Source organism: Alternaria incomplexa, assembly GCF_024043165.1.
Source record: "Alternaria incomplexa strain BMP 0042 chromosome Unknown scaffold_12, whole genome shotgun sequence".
NCBI classification, from domain to species: domain Eukaryota; kingdom Fungi; phylum Ascomycota; class Dothideomycetes; order Pleosporales; family Pleosporaceae; genus Alternaria; species Alternaria incomplexa.
The window spans coordinates 824,260-841,562 of NW_026249861.1; the positions used below are offsets into that span (position 1 = coordinate 824,260).

General features: G+C 53.2%; 5 protein-coding genes across 5 annotated transcripts; 1 reads left to right on the forward strand and 4 right to left on the reverse strand.

The window, feature by feature from the left end:
• Positions 1-150: 150 nt before the first annotated feature.
• Positions 151-2,922, forward strand: J4E90_008155 (uncharacterized protein; the record flags this gene model as incomplete). The annotated part of the gene is made up of 3 exons (XM_051437685.1): positions 151-422; positions 473-2,810; positions 2,890-2,922. 3 exons carry the CDS (start codon positions 151-153, stop codon positions 2,920-2,922), a joined length of 2,643 nt encoding a protein of 880 aa, XP_051288496.1.
• A 2,823-nt stretch (positions 2,923-5,745) lies between these two features.
• On the reverse strand, positions 5,746-6,587 carry RIB3 (3,4-dihydroxy 2-butanone 4-phosphate synthase; the record flags this gene model as incomplete). The annotated part of the gene is made up of 2 exons (XM_051437686.1): positions 5,746-6,374; positions 6,455-6,587. The coding sequence occupies 2 exons, from the start codon at positions 6,585-6,587 to the stop codon at positions 5,746-5,748; spliced, it is 762 nt and encodes a 253-aa protein (XP_051288497.1).
• Positions 6,588-7,212: 625 nt separating this feature from the next.
• J4E90_008157 (uncharacterized protein) lies at positions 7,213-8,504 on the reverse strand (the record flags this gene model as incomplete). Its single annotated transcript, XM_051437687.1, has 3 exons — positions 7,213-7,249; positions 7,306-8,331; positions 8,389-8,504. The coding sequence occupies 3 exons, from the start codon at positions 8,502-8,504 to the stop codon at positions 7,213-7,215; spliced, it is 1,179 nt and encodes a 392-aa protein (XP_051288498.1).
• Positions 8,505-9,659: 1,155 nt separating this feature from the next.
• J4E90_008158 (uncharacterized protein) lies at positions 9,660-11,657 on the reverse strand (the record flags this gene model as incomplete). Its single annotated transcript, XM_051437688.1, has 5 exons — positions 9,660-10,351; positions 10,402-10,992; positions 11,127-11,378; positions 11,433-11,523; positions 11,574-11,657. 5 exons carry the CDS (start codon positions 11,655-11,657, stop codon positions 9,660-9,662), a joined length of 1,710 nt encoding a protein of 569 aa, XP_051288499.1.
• A 4,526-nt stretch (positions 11,658-16,183) lies between these two features.
• On the reverse strand, positions 16,184-17,162 carry J4E90_008159 (uncharacterized protein; the record flags this gene model as incomplete). Its single annotated transcript, XM_051437689.1, has 3 exons — positions 16,184-16,384; positions 16,437-16,550; positions 16,605-17,162. The coding sequence occupies 3 exons, from the start codon at positions 17,160-17,162 to the stop codon at positions 16,184-16,186; spliced, it is 873 nt and encodes a 290-aa protein (XP_051288500.1).
• Positions 17,163-17,303: the final 141 nt, after the last annotated feature.

The window sequence follows — 17,303 nt, forward strand, 5'->3', positions numbered from 1 at the left end:
CATATCACTGTTGTCTACACAGTGTTTGGACTGTTGCGCCACTTTCTATAAGGCCTTTTGACCTTCCAGAACTCCGCGACTTACTCTTTATTAGCTTTTCTGGTTTCTTAGAAGACCCCGCATTACATCCATCACATTCCATAACAGGCCATGGCCGACGCCGCGGAGGAAGATTTCAGTTCTCTGCCGCTTCCGGATCGCTTCGTACACAAGGTCTGGAAGGTGCGGAAAGAAGCATACGAGGCCGCTGCCAAAGAGTTCGGTCTCGCCGCCAGTGAATCAGACCCCATTGTGCGCCAGTTCATAAACGATGCGAGCGTATGGAAAGGTGTTGCGGGCGACTCCAACGTCGCGGCACAACAAGAAGGTCTCGGCGCACTGTGCGCCTTCCTCGAGATAGCAGGAAGGGAGGGCTGCGTACGGTAAGTACTTTGCAAAACTTTGCGCGGCGCATTACTAACGCATCGTTCAGGTCACGCGGAAACACCATCACAGTCATCGCCGAAAAGGGCCTACCCTCGACACGACCGGCAGCGAAGGCAAAGGCGCTGGAAGCGCTCATGCTATACATCGAGACCGACAAGCCCGACCCCGTAATCGAAGAGCTCCTACCAGTACTAGGGAACAAGCAACCCAAAGTCATCGCCGCGACTTTAGACGCCCTTACACAGATTTACCATGCCTACGGCTGCAAAACCATCGAGCCCAAGCCCGTCCTCAAGGCGCTTCCGAAATGTTACGGCCATGCGGACAAGAACGTTCGCGCCAAGGCGCAGGAGTTGACAGTCGAACTTTACCGATGGCTAAAAGAGGCCATGAAGCCGCTCTTCTGGAACGATCTGAAGCCTGTCCAACAGCAAGATCTCGACAAGCTGTTTGAAAAGGTCAAGGAAGAGCCCTCGCCAAAACAGGAGCGACTGCTCCGTTCACAGCAGGCTGCCAAGGAAGCCGCTGCCGCTGCGCCAGACGTCGAAGAGGAAGAAGAGGAAGAGGAGGCCGCCATCGATCTTGAGCCCGAGTACGAAGCCGTTGATGTATTCGCAAAGATTCCCAAAGACTTTTCGGAGAAGTTGGCCTCGTCAAAATGGAAAGACCGAAAAGAAGCGCTCGACGACACGCAAAAAGCTCTGGATCACCCAAGGATCGCCGAAGGACCTTTCGATGAGCTAGTACGCGGCTTTGCAAAGACCTGCCTGAAGGATGCGAATATCGCCTGTGTTGTAACTGCTGCGAACTGTGTCGAGCTTTTAGCCAAGGGCTTAAAGAAGAGCTTCGCCAAGTACCGCAAAGACGTCATGAACGCAATGATGGAGCGCCTGAAGGAGAAGAAACAGACTGTGACTGACGCCATTGGAGCTGCTTTGGACGCCTCATTTGCGTGCACGAGCTTCCAAGAGTGCTTGGAGGAGATTCTGGAGTTTCTAAAGCACAAGAATCCTCAGGTCAAACTTGAATCGTCGCGATTCCTGGTTCGATGCTTGAAGAACACCCGCGAAGCCCCAACACCGGAACAAGCCAAGGCCATCGCAGAGAGTTCTACGAAACTACTTACTGAATCTCAAGAGGTACAGCGAGCTGCTGGTGCCGAGGTGCTGGGTACGTTGTGGAAGATTATGGGAGACCGCATCATGAACGCTCATCTGGACGGACTTGACGAGATCCGCAAGACCAAGATCAAGGAGTTCTTCGATGCTGCGGAAGTCAAGTCCAAATACAAGCCAAAGGCTGCGCCAGCGCCCAAGCCTGCAGCCGCAGCACCAACTAAGAAGCCTATGGGTAAACGGCCAGCACCGGGCGGCGCAAAGAAGCCGGCTCCTGCAGCAAAAGCACCCCCGCCTCCGCCTGTGGAAGAGCCCGCCGCACCTCTCGAGCCGAAGCCGACTTCAAGACCCGCCGCGTCCAAATTGGGTGTCAAGCCCGGTCTTGCTGCGCCATCAAGGCTCGGTGGATTGAAGAAACCAGGTCTCGGAGCTCCTTCGCCACGGAAATCTGTTGTTTCACCTCCTCCCGAGGAAGAAGCACCACCGCCACAGCCCAAGTTTGGTGCCGGACGTGGTCTCGCAGGTCGTCCCCTGGGAAGGCCTGCTGCTGAACCCGTCGCCGCCCCAGCACCACAAGCGCCAACCGGCCTCAGCCTGGTGGAACGTGCGGAACTTGATGAGCTACGAGCAGAGGTTGAACGCGTACGGCGACAGAATGAGGATTTGCGTGGGGAAAGGACAAACCTCACTTCGCAGATCCATGAGCTCCAGAACCAGAACGCTCAGCTCATCGAAGATCACACCCGCGACGTGCTCTCGATAAAGGCAAAGGAGACGCAGCTCGTCCGTGCGCGCTCAGACTTTGAAGCGTCCGAACAGACAGTACAGAACCAGCGCCGCGAGATTGATAGATTGAAGCGCGAACTCCTTAGGCAGGCGCGTTCAAATTCTCCGCCAGCTACAGACGTCGGAGACCAGATATACACTGACAACGGAGTTGGTAACACCAACGGCGCGCAGTTCGGTGACTCTGGCTATGGCAGTCGGGCCATGCACCCAAGGCGAGAGAGGAGTTTTGCCAGTGGGCCAGGAAGCCCGGGCGGCGATGGTAAGGAGAACTTTGATTCTCTATCTCGCCCTGGCAGTAACTTGAGCGGAAAACTAAGTCCACGAGCAGATGGTCTGTCGTCGATGTCGCGTGATGGCAGGAGCCCAACAGAGAACGGAACAGCTCAACGGGTACCTTCTGCAGGAGCATCTGGTGCGGAAAGCTGGAAGCGCGCAGCAGAGGTTACCCAAAATCTCAAGCAGAGGATTGAGATGATGAAGGTCAGTTCCGACACCTCCCACTTTGAAGAAGACCGCCGTCTTTGTTTTACGTTTAACGACGAAGCTTACAATTCCTCAGGCTAAGCAAGGCATCGGACGGCCACAGCAATAGAATAGCGACTTGCCGATTCGACCTCATTTTCTCGACGAGCAGTCATCTTTGCGCTTGCACGAACGAATTGCCGCGCTTCACCCAAAATCGAGACGGGCACACACAGATTTTCTCGAGGGCGTTCATAGGGCTTCGTAGCTCATCGCTTATCTTGGACCCTGCACCCCATACAAGGGAAAAACTGAACACCTAGGAGCCTACGTCGCCGTCAAGCCACCAGCTTCACAAGTTTTTATCTTAATGTAGGCTCTAGGGTGTTCGGTTTTTCCTTTAAATAGGGTGCCTGCATGCGCTCTGCATGCATTTATCCGTGAGCATCTTCAACGGCGTTGGTCTGGCTTGGGGCATGCATTTGTGTAATAGTGTTAGGCAGGGCAGGGCATGAGGCTTAGGATAGACCGGGGAGAAAAGCACGCGTGCAGGCTGTATGACTTGCATGGTCTTGGTGCAGAGGGGAGACATTGTTTTTCCCTTCCTTCCCTTCTTCAGAGATTCCCCACACGCTTTTGTTCATTACCGCGAATATTAGAACTTATGCTCTTCTCTCTACTGCTTCTTTCCAAACCACCCATCCCGTCACCGTATCGAAGCTATGACCCGTCCCTCGCCGCCTGCCCAACCAACAAGACGCGTCGCGTCAGCCCCAGGTTACCACTCCCCTGGGTCCTCACAAATAACTGTGCCGCAGACCGCAGCGACCACCCTTGGCAGCACACCCCGGACAATGAGATCGCAACGTTTTTCATCTGCGACAGCGACGTGCTGCAGGGTCGCTTTCCCCACAGTAGCCATCTCAATTCGTTCTTGTACATCATACATCACGCACCGCATACGGCATCCTGAATGCGCAGCACGCGCCACCTCTCCGTCTCAGCCATGATGGACCCGGGACTGTCGCGACGAGCGCGGAACGCGCTCGACGGGCTTGCGCCTGCGCTTGAGGGTACCGCACCAGCGTCGTTTGATCCTTTTGGCAATACGATTGATCTCAGTTGTGGGGGGAATGAGGTGCTGTATCCGGAGCTACAAAAGTTTCTGGGGGATGTTGTGAGGGATGTGGGGGCGGTTGAGGTATGTTGTTTCCGATTTCGGTCGCGAAGATCGTCGGGATGCGTTTATACAAGTATAGTTTTGCGCATGTACTAATTTGGTATGAATCTACGATAGGCATTTACGTCCCCCACGGAATCTGTTAACGGCAGCGATTTAGGGTTGAGGAGTGCTCTTGCGGGGTTCTTCAACTCGTATTTCAGGCCTGTTCATGCTGTGAGGGGTGAGCATATCGTCCTTGCAGCTGGGACTACGGACGCAATTGAGAACGTGATCCATGCTGTATGCGACGATGGGGATAGTGTGCTTGTTCCTGGTCCGAGTTGTCGTAAGTCTCCCACATTAGTATCCCCGGTCATATCCATAACTTTGTCTAATCCTCACTTACAAAATTGCCCTCTTTGACTGATATAACCACAGCCACCCTCTCGCTCTTACTGAAGCGAAAAGCAAACGTAACACCCATCCCCGTCATCCCACCAACCCACATCCACTGGGACAACTACCTCGTCCCCTCGCTGCAAGCCGCTTACGACTTCTCCGACTACAGAACGCGGATTAAAGCTGTTTTGTTGTCTAACCCAAACAATCCACTCTCCCGATGCTACCCCCGAGAAGCATTACGGGAGTTATTGGAATTCTGTCAGGAGAGGGGGTTGCATTTGATTGTTGATGAGGGGGCCGGGTTGATGGCGTTAGATGGTAAAGACGGGGGTGGGGGTATTGCAGGAAGAGGAAGGGGGAAAAGAGGTGGTGAGACGTTTGTAAGTGCATTGTCCTTGACGGAACCGTTAGTGCCGGAGGGCGCGGTCAAGGTCGATCCGAGTCGTGTGCATGTAGTGTGGAGTGCGAGTCGATTGTTCGGATTGGGCGGACTGAGCATCGTAAGTTCTCTTCTCATCCATCGAAGACATATGTGTGGGAATGATCAGGAGCTGACACGAGTATCCGTAGGGCTGCGTGGTATCCCAACAAAACACCCCTCTCCTCTCCTCCCTGGCACTGACGGCTACACACCCCTCCTCCCTCTCGACCATCTATCTGACCTCCCTGCTTACATCATCCCTCCTCCCCTCCCTTCTCACTCTAATCACATCCCGCTTGTCAGCTTCCTACAACATGCTCGCTTCCTTCCTCCGACGCCACGATATCGAAATCGTGGTACCGACACACGGCCCCTTCCTCGCTGCTAAACTAGCAAAGAAGACTAGGACAGGAGAGGAGGAGAACGCTTTCTGGAGGGAGTTGGAAGGTAGGGGTGGGATTAAGGTTGCGCCTGGGCGGGCGTTCAATGGGGTGGAGAAGGATGGGGGTTGGGCGAGGGTGAATTTTGCGGTTAGGGAAGAGGTTATGCAGGAGGTGGTGGGGAAGTTTGAGGATTTCTATGGGGGGAGTGGATGAGGGCGGTCTTATCGTCTGGAGCGTTTAGCTGGGAGGTGGTTTGCTTGCCTGGCTTCGGCGCGTACTGTGCTGTTCGCAATGGGTGGGAACGTTGTGTTTGCTTTCCATGGTAAAAGCGTGGGCGGAGCTCATTTTCGTCGGAGTGTATAGAATGACATGTGTACGGGTTTTATGGCTTTTGGATAGAGAAGCTTGCGCTGGATTGGAGTATCTAATAGTACAGTATCAGGTGTTCTTCCATGCTGTGACTAAAGCGCATGTATCCTCCAAGTGCGCCAATACCGCCCACGTACATCTATGCCAATTGAATCACCTCACCAATTTTCTTCCTCTCATAATCGCACCCTTACCCGGTCCCTTGCCCGCCTCAAACTATGACGTCGTACCCAGGACCCCATCATTCTCCTCAATATACCTCACCATATCGTCAATCGTACACACCTTGATCCCCCACTTCTTGCCAAAAGCCAAGCAATCATCCCTCCTCATCATGCCCCCACCGATCAACTCCGGCTTACCGGGCACCTCCTCGCCATCGGTAATCAACTCGCAAATAACACCCACAGGTTGTTTGCCCGCCAACCGACACAGATCAACCGCCGCCTCCGTATGCCCTCTCCTTTCACGTACACCACCATCCCGCGCCTGCAACGGCAATATATGACCCGGTCTCCTGAAGTGACTAGCTTTAGCGCTGGGGTCGGCGAGCATGCGGCATGTTAAGCTGCGGTCTGTCGCTGAGATGCCGGTTGTGACGGACGCGTCGGATGAGTCAATGCTGACGGCGTAGGCGGTGCGGTTGGGATCGGCGTTGTCGGCGACCATTTGAGGGAGGTGCAGGGCTGCGGCGCGGGAGACAGGGAGGGGCGCGCAGATGTAGCCGCTTGAGTAGCGGATCATGAAGGAGGCTTTCGAGGGTGTGAGGGCCGAGGCTGCGATTATCAGGTCGCCTTCGTTTTCGCGCGAGGGTGAGTCAAGGACGATCACGAATTCATCGTTTGCTGGAAGGCGCGTTAGTAAGGGTTGTGCGGGGTGAGGGGTAGGGTGACTGTTGAAGCTGATGATGCTCGCAGACACGTACCAAAGGCTTGTATGACATCTGGTATCGAGTCGAAGGCTGGATGTGCGGGTGTGGGATTTGAGAGCTCCGTCGCGTTGCCGTTGACACCATTGGTGCCGTGGGCAGGGAGCCCGTTCTGTAGTTCTGCCGGCATGTTTGGGGTATGACTCTGGTCCAATTACTTTCGCCTGGTATCGCCTTCTCTTAAAGTAGTCGCGTCAGGGAAGAATAACGGAGCTTGGTGGTTCCGCGTGCTTGCAAAGCGCAGAGCTCGCTACCACTTTGCTTAGAAAAAGATCTCGTAAGCCACCGGATGTCGGCGCCTGGAACCTCGAGGTATGCTAAGCTGTAGAATGGTGCTCTTTATGTATGCTGTGAGTCTGTTTGTATGCTGCGAAACAATGCGAGAGTTAATTGAAGGAATACGAGCGGAGTCAAACAGTAGTGATGTTGCGGAACCGGTTCATGCATCACGAGTACATCGAGAGGAGGTACCTAGAGGCGGGGCGGGGCTTGCCTCGGAATCGGAGGCGGCAACACCGATGGCCGATGGCACGTGGTGGCTTGAGGTCGCGACTGCTGCACGACCAATGTCTGACAAGTCTGGATATCCTAGCACATGTACCTGTCGTTTTCGATCTTTTACGAAGAAAGTCTATCCCATACGCCCCCGACGACGCGTCCGAGTCTATGATATCCCTCTCGCGCAGTCCAGCTCCACTTCTGCAAGCGGTAAGCTATCTTCGCACAGCCAGCTATCAACGCATCCCTAAGGATGTTCAGGGCTTGTAAGTGAGCACACCGTTCTTGTGGTATCTGATAACGTCAGTGTCAGATGTACTGATACGGAGAATCGTCAATAGGGTGCATACCTGAAACCATCTTTGCCGTCGAGCTCTCGGCAGAAGGAGAGGATGTCCTGTCGGGCAAAGGTAGCTTGAATTCTCGGATTCAATCCTTGCCATTCGGCCAGCGTAGTATTGTCCAATTCTTTAGCCGTAACAGATGATCTTTCCTTGTGCTGGAACCATTCGACCATGCTAACTTTGAACTCTTCGAAAAGCTTGATGCGCGATGCAGTCGTGGAACTTGTAGTAGCTGCAGAAGCTGTGGGAGATGTGCTGATGATGCTGCGCATGGCAACTTCAAGCTCCTGAAATGTTAGGATCGCCTGGTTGAACTGGGCTCGCATGTGCTCTGGCATGTACGACTGGCAATCGAAAAGGAATCTGACCGCTGCAATACCGGCAGAACGCTCGTCCTCTCGATCAACTCCCGCCGTTCTGGGCAGTTGGCCACCATCGCCAGTGCTTGCTTGCTCTCCGCCTCCTGGCATCTTTCCCGCACCCCCTTCTTCATCTTCCTCGTCGCCAGCAGTGGCTTCTTCTCGGCCCTTGTTATCTTCCTTATCTTCTCCTACTGGCACAGTGCCCATAACAAGCGCCGTGGAAGCTTGGTGTCCGCGGATCGGAAGAACGCCTAACTTAACGCCCTCGGCTTCCATATCCGTCTCCTCCTCGCTGTCGTCTAGCTCAACTTCATCTGCTTCCGAGTCCGTCTCGTCGTCATCTTCCTCTCCGTCTTGTTCAAGCATCCATGCCCTGTATTCCTGGAGATATTGGTCTCGCTGCTCAGCCAACCAGTCAAGCTCCTCACGGAGATCTTGTAGGGCAGCGAGCGAATCGGTATCATTCTTTTCCGTTGCTTTTCGTAATACGTTACGGAAGGTACTCTCCTGAATTGCCACGGTTGAAGTCAGCGCATATTCCACATTCAGTCTGTACATCGAGGGTTTTACCGCGGCGAGCCTCCAGTCATTGCCATCGTCCCAGTTATCCATAGCGGCGGTGAGAAGTATGCAGTTTCTGATGATGTAGAACGGCGGAAGAGCTGTGTCACTGGGAACAATCAGTCGCAATACTGATTCTGGTAGTTGTTTTGTTGCTGCCACTTACGTTATGTTGCGTTTAGCTGCCGATATGCAGCCAGCTACATCGCCGCTGTCGAAAAGTGCTTCAGCGTCCTCGAATTGCTCCCGATACCGTCTTAATGCTGCGTATGGATCAGACATTTTCGCCTTTGTTGTGTGCAGATTTGTGGGAATTTTAGTCTTGGGTCAGCAAGAGTGTAAGGAAGAGCAAACGCAACAATGTAGACACCAGACTTGTGCCAAGCATTGAGTATGGGACAACAACCAACTTGTTTGCTATGCGAGGAGGCAAGAGAATTTTCACTCCGTTTCACTTTACACCAGCATACCCCCCTACTCTACTTCTGCACAGTTCGTTCTGGATCTCGGTCGCGTCTGCAATATCCAGCAGTCGGATCAACAACTGCGCCGCAAGTTTTTCCTCGCGCAAGACGAGGTCCTCGGTCTACACATGACAGTCTGTCCTTGATGATATGGAAGAGAAGACATCGAAGCAGCTCCCGTAGAGCCCACGCCCAGCATCGTCATGAAATCGTCCACCAAGCCTACAGCGCCTCTCCAAGACGACGACCAGCCCGCTCGCAGTCTGCAAAAGTAGAAAAGTAGAAACTTCGACGGTGTTGCAGCCAGTATGTATGCCTCTAACAAGTCGTTGGGCAGAGGCAGTGGCGGATTGGCGTTGTACGACTTCGCGGTGGATGAGGATGAGGACAGGGAAGATAAGAGCGGCAATGATAAGGATCGCAAGCGTGTTTGAAGTGCGACGTATGAAGCACGGTGTCACGCAGCGCCCGTCTAGGCAGCGTATGACTGTGCATCATGGACGTTGTGGTTGCAGTCGGGTAGTAATCTACGTAGTTCTAAAGAGCGATAGTTGAACGGTTATTGACATCTCAAGGTTCTTGCCTCGGTCGGTAACTCGGATGTGGCGCTGCCGATGTGGCTTCAGGTTGCGCCTGCTGCAAGAGCGATGTCTGACAAGTCTGGATATCCTTGTACGAGATGGGCTGAACGTCAGACGTCGTGCGCTGGTGGCTTTAGAACATGGCGTTATCTCACTTTGTGATGATCCAAATGTGATCACATGCGAAAATTCTAAGGATGAAGATGTGAATTTTAGTGTACCATTGTAATAAATCCGATCTATATCAGATACAAGTGAGGGTATAATCGAAGAAAACTACCCGCGTCGGCGCGCATTAAGGCGCCTCGACGTAATAACGCCATGTATACAAAAAGGTCGCAAAATGACTATCAAATTCCCATGTACAATCTCAATATCAAAGCAGACACAGTCTACGACGCTCGCTTATCGGTGACAAACTCCTTGTCATCGTGAGCCGAGCTGCCTCCGCTATGCGGCTCTGCAACACCCATAGTCTCTGGGTCAGATCGCCAAAAGTCCTTCTTTCCGCTGGTGAGCCTCTTCATCCACGGGGGGAGGAGACCACCCTCAAGACGCCAAGTCCAGTGCTCCTTCTCGTCCTTGTTGGGAGGTACAATGCGACCACCAGAAGCCTTCTCGATGAGCCAGACGGTGGTGTTGATGAGGATGTACGAGCAGATACCGGCGATCAAACCGTAGGCGATGGAATATGTGAAGGGCATGACGGCGATAGTGAGGAAAGCGGGGATAGAATCGCCGAGGTAGCGCCAGTTGATGTCCTTGGCCGAGGTTGCCATAAGCGAACCGACGATTACCAAGGTGCAGCCGGTAGCCCAGGGAGGGATGGATGCGAAGATCGGAGCGAAGAAGATGGCAATGAAGAAGCAGAGACCAGAGAACATGGCGGTAAGACCGGTCTTGCCTCCTTCAGAGATACCAGCACCAGACTCGATGTAGGCAGTAACTGGGGGACACCCCATAAGCGATCCGATACTGATACCGAGAGCGTCGATGGAGTAGGCGATGGAGGAGTTTTCGAAGTCCTGGGTGCGCTCATCGATGACACCGCAGAAACGAGCCATGGAGTAAAGAGTACCAGTGCCTAGTGATGTCAGTATATAGCTCAAGAAGTCTTTTTATAACGCAACTTACAGTCCAGAATATCGACGTAGAGGAAGGTAATGAAAGCTAGACCCCATTGACTAGCATGCTCCGAGATGTTCCACTGCTGAACAGCAAGAATCTTGCCAATCGGGTGGAAAGTAACGACCTGCTTGAAGAAATCGAAAGCGGAGTTGCCAGTCTCGGTGTACGGGAAGTAGGTGACGCTTGTTGGGCGAGGCCACGAGATGATGGAAACGAGGAGAATGCCGATGATGATGGCACCCTTGACGCGGTACAGCATAAGCATGACGGTCAAGACACCGCCACAGAAGATACCGATCCACATGGTTGGGCTCCTCATCTTGACACTTCCTGGGCAGACGCCATCAACCTGGTCTGCGGCAACGCAACCGGCGAGTTCGAGAGGGGTCGATTGAGCACCGGTGATGAGACCGATACCAGCGGAGTAGGCGAGACCAATAATAGTCAGGTACAGTCCGATACCGACACCGGTGGCAAGCTTGATACTAGCAGGAATAGCTCGTGCAAGCCATTGTCGGATACCCAGCATAGTAAGACCAACAAAGACAAAACCCTCGACGAATACGGCAGTAAGAGCGACCTCGTAGGGGACCATGCCTAAAAAGCAATTAGCAACGTTCCATGAAGATCAACTGGTACGACCCGTGGCGCCGGTAAGCAGACCCAATTAGGGAACCGCATAACGGGGATACATAAACGGGAACGGGGAATGGCGCATTGGTGCAACGTACCTGTACCATGGAAACCAACTACGGTGTACGCAAAGTAAGCGTTCAGCCCCATACCCGGAGCCAGGGCAATGGGCAGATTGGCGAACAAGCCCATGCAGAAAGTAGTCAAAGCGGAGATGGCAGCCGTCGCGGTAACCAGATCACGTCTGACTTCCTGGACACAGAGGGCGTACTGTGGGTTGGTCTCGCAAATGGGGTCGTCCGGGAGGCCTGGGCACACGCAAGTACCACCAGTGTCTGACACGATGGATGCTACACATGGTCATCAGATGCGGTTCTGTCAACGACATCCCGCAATGGACATACAGTTAACAGAGATGATATAAGCCATGGCGAAGAAGGTGGCTAGTCCCGCGCGGAACTCAGTGAAGAAGTAGCTCCCCTTGCGCTCTTTGGGCTATAGGGCTGTTAGTGCATGTACCGACTATCGACATGCGATATACATACATGCCCTGATCCCTCGAGGCGAAAGTACCGTCCGACGATGGAGCGCGCGACCGCGCCATTGGCCTTGTGAACAAAGCCCGACATTGTGGCAGAATTTTTTCTCGACGGCACCGCGGTTGATAATCGCAAAATTGAGTTGAGTTGTGTGCGATGAAGAGGTACAGTTGATGCGGAGTAGACCGGCGAGAGGATCGACGTCAAGCTCTGCTCGATTTACCAGTGAAGGCGAAGCGAGTCTTTTAAGTCAGGGTGCGTTCGTAGCACAGGGCCTGGACGGCGGATGTGAATGAAAGCGTATCCCGCACCAAAAAGATAAGGACCAGCGGCGACGACCAACCCTGTCGCGTTCGACCTCCCGCGAAGAACCAATGACCCATATCAGGCCGATCAAGCCCTGCTTTAGTTGGACTAGTCGCGCGGCCCATGCGATTCCACTTCGCGGCAAGCTAGGCTGTCTCGGCGTGCTGCGCGTGAAGATGGCCGGCCGCTTCCCTCAGCCTAAGCCTGGGGAACGTCGTGAAGTCCCGGGCACTGCAGCTCGCCTTTCGCGACACCTCATCTTGGCGCATACACATGCTTTTCCCCCTCGAAGCCACGCCAGCCCTGGCGTATCAGGGCGGACGCGCTATTCGGAGGTCGCCGGCCGGCGCCCGCAGCCACGACCTGTGGAAGTCGCCTCTTGTCCACGGGTATCTAGGACCGAATCTCTGTTATCATAGCTGACGAGACGCACACCACGGGCGCACCTCGTCGATTGCAAATGGAATCTTGTCAATCTTCGGAATGGGTCGCTCGTGTTGGAAATAAAGGTGGAGCTAGTCCATGCGACGGTTGACGGAGACTCGCCTAGTCGCGTTAATGAAGTTCTGATAGCACCAAGTGGAGTCCTTGGAATGCCGTCAGCCTTCCACTGCCTGCAGCGCTGTTTCGCCTGCATATGTCGTCTGCCTTCGTCCTCCATTGCGCAACACGACCATCCATATTGACGTTGGTGACACCCGTGTCATCGTTGGGTCGCTTCTCTTCACATGCAGGAGCGAATCCGGCAGCCAGGGCATCGGGGACTAACTGCATGGGGTCGCACATATATCGCAAGGAGCCCCTTGCCCAACATTCACCAACAAACGGCTTTCTACACACCACCTCCGGGGAACAAACACATCGCTCGCTATACATACGATCTCGCATGAACGCTACGAGTATACTAATTGGCACGTTCCTTCTGCTGGGGTAGTCTACGCCCACGGGAAGAACTCGCGGCCATCGAGATTCGATAAACTAATCAAAGACATCTAGCCTGTTTGTTTGTTCTTCCTACCTCGAACACCACCATCTCGACAACTAATCTCAAGAGTCGCACAAGAACGACGTGGCTACACCAATCGCCCTCCAGCCCTAGACCATGCCACCACGATACCTCGCCTCGCAGCATCTCAAAAGCAATTACGCGTCTTCTGGCCTTGTGGGACTCCACTGGGCCACATCTAGAACGCCCCGATCTCAGGTTTCATGGCGCTTGATGCGGTTTGCCATGTTATCCGCGCCGCAGTGGTGCTGTCGCCGGATCTGGTGTAACAAACAATCCACATGGAGTATTCTGAGCGCGGATTAACGCGGCTTTCCCGATGCGCCACGGGCCGTGGTTGATCTGAAACTCGCCGCGGGAATCTATGAGGATAGACATTGTCGCAAGGCCTCCTACTTTGCATAGGCCTGCTGTGGAGATTGTTGACAGCGTGGTCGATATCCTGTGTCAACATCGCCGCTGCCGGAACCAAGCATCTCGGCGTTCGCAGACTGCGCTTCAAGCTGACTACATCGCCATGAAGAGAGCTGAATATTCGAACGCCACGCAACAAGCACAACGATTGTTCTAACCGATATGCACTACGTGAGCTGAACGACGGTGCGGGGATCGTCGCCTCGCTCCTAGCGCTGCCATGTGGCTACCCCTTGCGCTAGCAACATGTATTGGCTGCTAGGGGAAATGCAATATGCATCTTGCTCTTTAGAGCGCCTCGCTCACGTGGCATAGGAGACGTCACGATATAGCAGTGTTTGGGAGCGACTGGCTTAATAAGCTGGTTAACCAATCGCTCCTGTCGTGTCCTTCGGTTACGCGATTTCCGTGTTGTTGGTTCTTTCGTTTGGCGACTTTGGACTCGGCTTCACCTTATTTGCACTCATACAAAAGCTTATGGATATCTTCTCCAACTCCTGCAAACAACCTGCATGGATTTGGGCATCTCACTTACTGGCGATATTTGGGTAGCCATCGGGCTGCTGGTGTCGCTTTCATCGATCGTAGCGCGGCCTAGAGCTGAACTAAGCAGACCTAGTAGGAGTGATCATCGCATCCCGGAGTAAACATGAGCGTGGAGAGTTTGAAATGAGGGGATGACGAATATAGAGTTTGCGGAGTAAATCCTCTGCCGTCATACTCGAGTGCGATCGCGCCGTTGGTCCGCTCCGTATACGTTTGCCATATGATCGCCTAGCTGGGCTGACCGCATTGGCAACTTTATACACCGCAATACAAGCAAATTGTGTAAGATTACTCATAAAAACCACAGTTGCGGCAATGACATACAAACCACATACAGCAAAACGCTTGAGCTCCCTACCTACACCTTTTCCCCAGATACTATCTTCGTAGCCTTCTCCATATCCACCACCCCATCCCCATCCATAATCTCCTCCGCCCTCAAATAAAACAACGACCATGTCTCATTCAACTCCCCTTCCTGCATATGAACCTGAAACATCAGTGCATCCCGATACCTAATCCGCCATTCATACCACGTCCGCGCCTTTGGCGGAAGCACCCATTCGTCATTCGGACCCAAGCGCATAGTCCTCTCACAATACGTGAATGCCAGAAGGGTCTCATCTTTTGCACTACGCGCATCGGCGACGAACATGATGTTTTGGTTTATGAAATTTACCCTATATTGGTTGCGTAAAAGCCAGTCTTTGCATTCTGGTGTGGAAGTGAACTCGCATGGGAAGGAGGGGCTGGAGGGCTTCTTGGTGTAGTCGGTGCGGGCTTTGGGGCTGGCTTTGGAAGAGGCGATGTAGAAGGGGGAGAAGTCGTCGGGCATGTTGTGGGTGGCTTTGTGGACGAACTGGGATGGGTGTTAGGCTTGTGAGAGGGGTGGGGTTGAGAAGAGGTAAGTCTTGCGGGCTTCGCTTCCTCAGCGATGCAGAATAGCATCACGCCTGTCATCGTGAGGGATGATGTAGTCTCCTGGCTTATTTGGAGTGAGACCGCCGGTGTCAGGCACTACCCGCATAGGTAGGTAAGGATGAGGATGTGACTGTGGCTGGCCTTGAGCATGTGAGCGGCCGTGGTGTCACGAATTCTCAAGGGACGCAAGACTCATAACGATGTTGACAACGGGGCGTAAACTTAAATATAAATCCTTCATAGAGCGTTGGTTGAGATGCATCTAAAGAACCGCCATTGGTCGGGTGCCTTTAGGATGTGGGGTCGTGATGACGTACAGGCAGTACATGGACGCCTAAAACGCATTTCAACGATCAAAGCCACCGGGACGGTGTAAGCATGTGATGTGTGTCTGGTATCGAATGGAATGAAATTACAACTACAGACCTCGGGAATCAGGAAAACTCTGAACTAAAGTTGAAGCTGCAACAGGCTGCCCGTCGTTGTCGAAAGCAACATGTCAACCTAGACAGACCACCTTCTGCATCTCCACCTCCTACAGCCCATCTCCTCCCAGATTCTACCTCCACCAAAGCAACTCGCAGTCCATTCAACGCCCCCAGTTCCCCCTATACAGTCCATCTAGGGCCTCGTTCAAGGCGTTCCAGTCATCCCAGTCGCCACTCAGTCTCCCATCCGCACTTACTCCTTTCTTATCTTTCAGATGATCCTTAGCTTGAGAAAGGAGTACAGCTAAGACAATAACGATGATCACCAAGGCCAAAACGATAAAGCAGCAGCCGCAGAAGTCTTCCGAAGGCTCCCCTTTCCGCCTCGGCGTCGTGAGTGCAGTGCTGCGCGTATGAGCTGGGGCCTCAGCCGCTGGTATGGGGGTTGTGCGTTGGGCCTCCGCGGCATTTGACTGCAGCGAGGAGAGAGCGATGTTCGTGGTGTTGGAAGCGTTTATTAAGTGCGATGCGGCTTCGATGTCGTAGTTTGGGTCGCTGGGTGCGGAGAAGTGGTGTGATGAATGGTGGACGTGCTCTAGAGGGGAGAGGATGTGATGGGAAGTGTTGTGTGTTGGTGGGTCGGAAGCCGTGTTACAGAAATTGTCTGATGTAGTATGCGACGTGTGATCATGCGTAGAGTAAGAAGGTGGGCAGTCGAATGACTGATCGTATGACGTGAAGGTGTTGTCGTCCGACATGGCTGCTTTGAACTCGAGAGTTTTGTGTGAAGGCTGTTTTGAGTTTTGTGAGAGGTGTTGTAGTGGTGGAATAATGAGTAAAGAAAGTAGTCTTAAAGTATTCGAGATCTTACTCATAGTGGGTTCTACCATACATTGTATTAGCGAACCACGGGTCTACGGTCATGAGTCGTCCACTCCAGACATCAGCATTGTCGCCAACGGGAATATGAGCACATTACACCAATGTCATAAAACCTAGGCAGAGGCGCAATGACCTCCATCCACTCTGAGGTCGGCGCCAGTCATGAAGCGACTTCCCTCTGCTAGCAAGAAAACTGCTGGCGCTTTGAAGTCGTCTGGTACGCCAAGTTTTCCAAGCAGTGCACCAGCCATCCATGTCTTCTCTACATCTGGGTCTGCTGCGAGAAGTTCGTCGGTCATCGCAGTTCGGATATACTGTAGATGCATTCAGTATGATGTCTAGATAGCGAGATGCAAATAGACTTACACCTGGCGAAAGCGTGTTCACTCGAATGCCATACTGGCCCCATTCTTGCGCTAGCGAGCGACACATTTGGTGTACGGCTGATTTGCTGGCGTTGTAGGCTGTGCATGTAAGACCCTGAGATTGTTGTTAGATCCACTAAATGCTTCAAGACGGAGGCAATATACACACCCTATTGGCGACCTGACCCGACATACTAGCGATAAGCACGATTGAACCACCAGTACCCTTGTCCTTTAGTATCCTCGCAGCTCTCTTGACCGATATGAACGCGCCGACAACGTTCACTCGTAGCATGCGCTCAAAGTCTGATGCTTCGTAGTCGAGCGCTGGCACTCTTTGTTGGATACCCGCGCATGCGACCATGCCATTCAGTGGCGCGCCTTGCTCATCAGCCTCGCGTGATATCTCATCGAGAACTTGGGTGACTTCCGCTTCACTAGTAACGTCGCATCGACGGTATGTAGCTGTGGTACCGAGTTGCTTAGCAAGCTTCGTCAAGGCTTGCCATTCTGTGTTGCTTGGTTCTGGAAGGATGTCTAGGCAGGCTGCGTGTCCGCCTGCTTCCACGACAGCGAATGCAAGGGTAATTCCGAGTCCGCGACCACCTCCTGTGATGGCGATTGTCTTCCCAGCGAGAGAGAAGAGTGCCGGTGTTTGCGCGGTTGATGTTTGAGTCGTGGATGAGGCAAGAGCGCTAGTGACCGTATTGATGGCTGATGGGCTCATTTTGCTTCGTGGGACGTCAGAATCTCCTAAAGATCAAGGACTGGTGTACGAGAGGGTCTGAATGCAAAGTGTTGAAGAACGACGACGCAAGCAGCTTCCATGTATACCGAAGCTCATGGAATATATAGACGCGCATTTTCT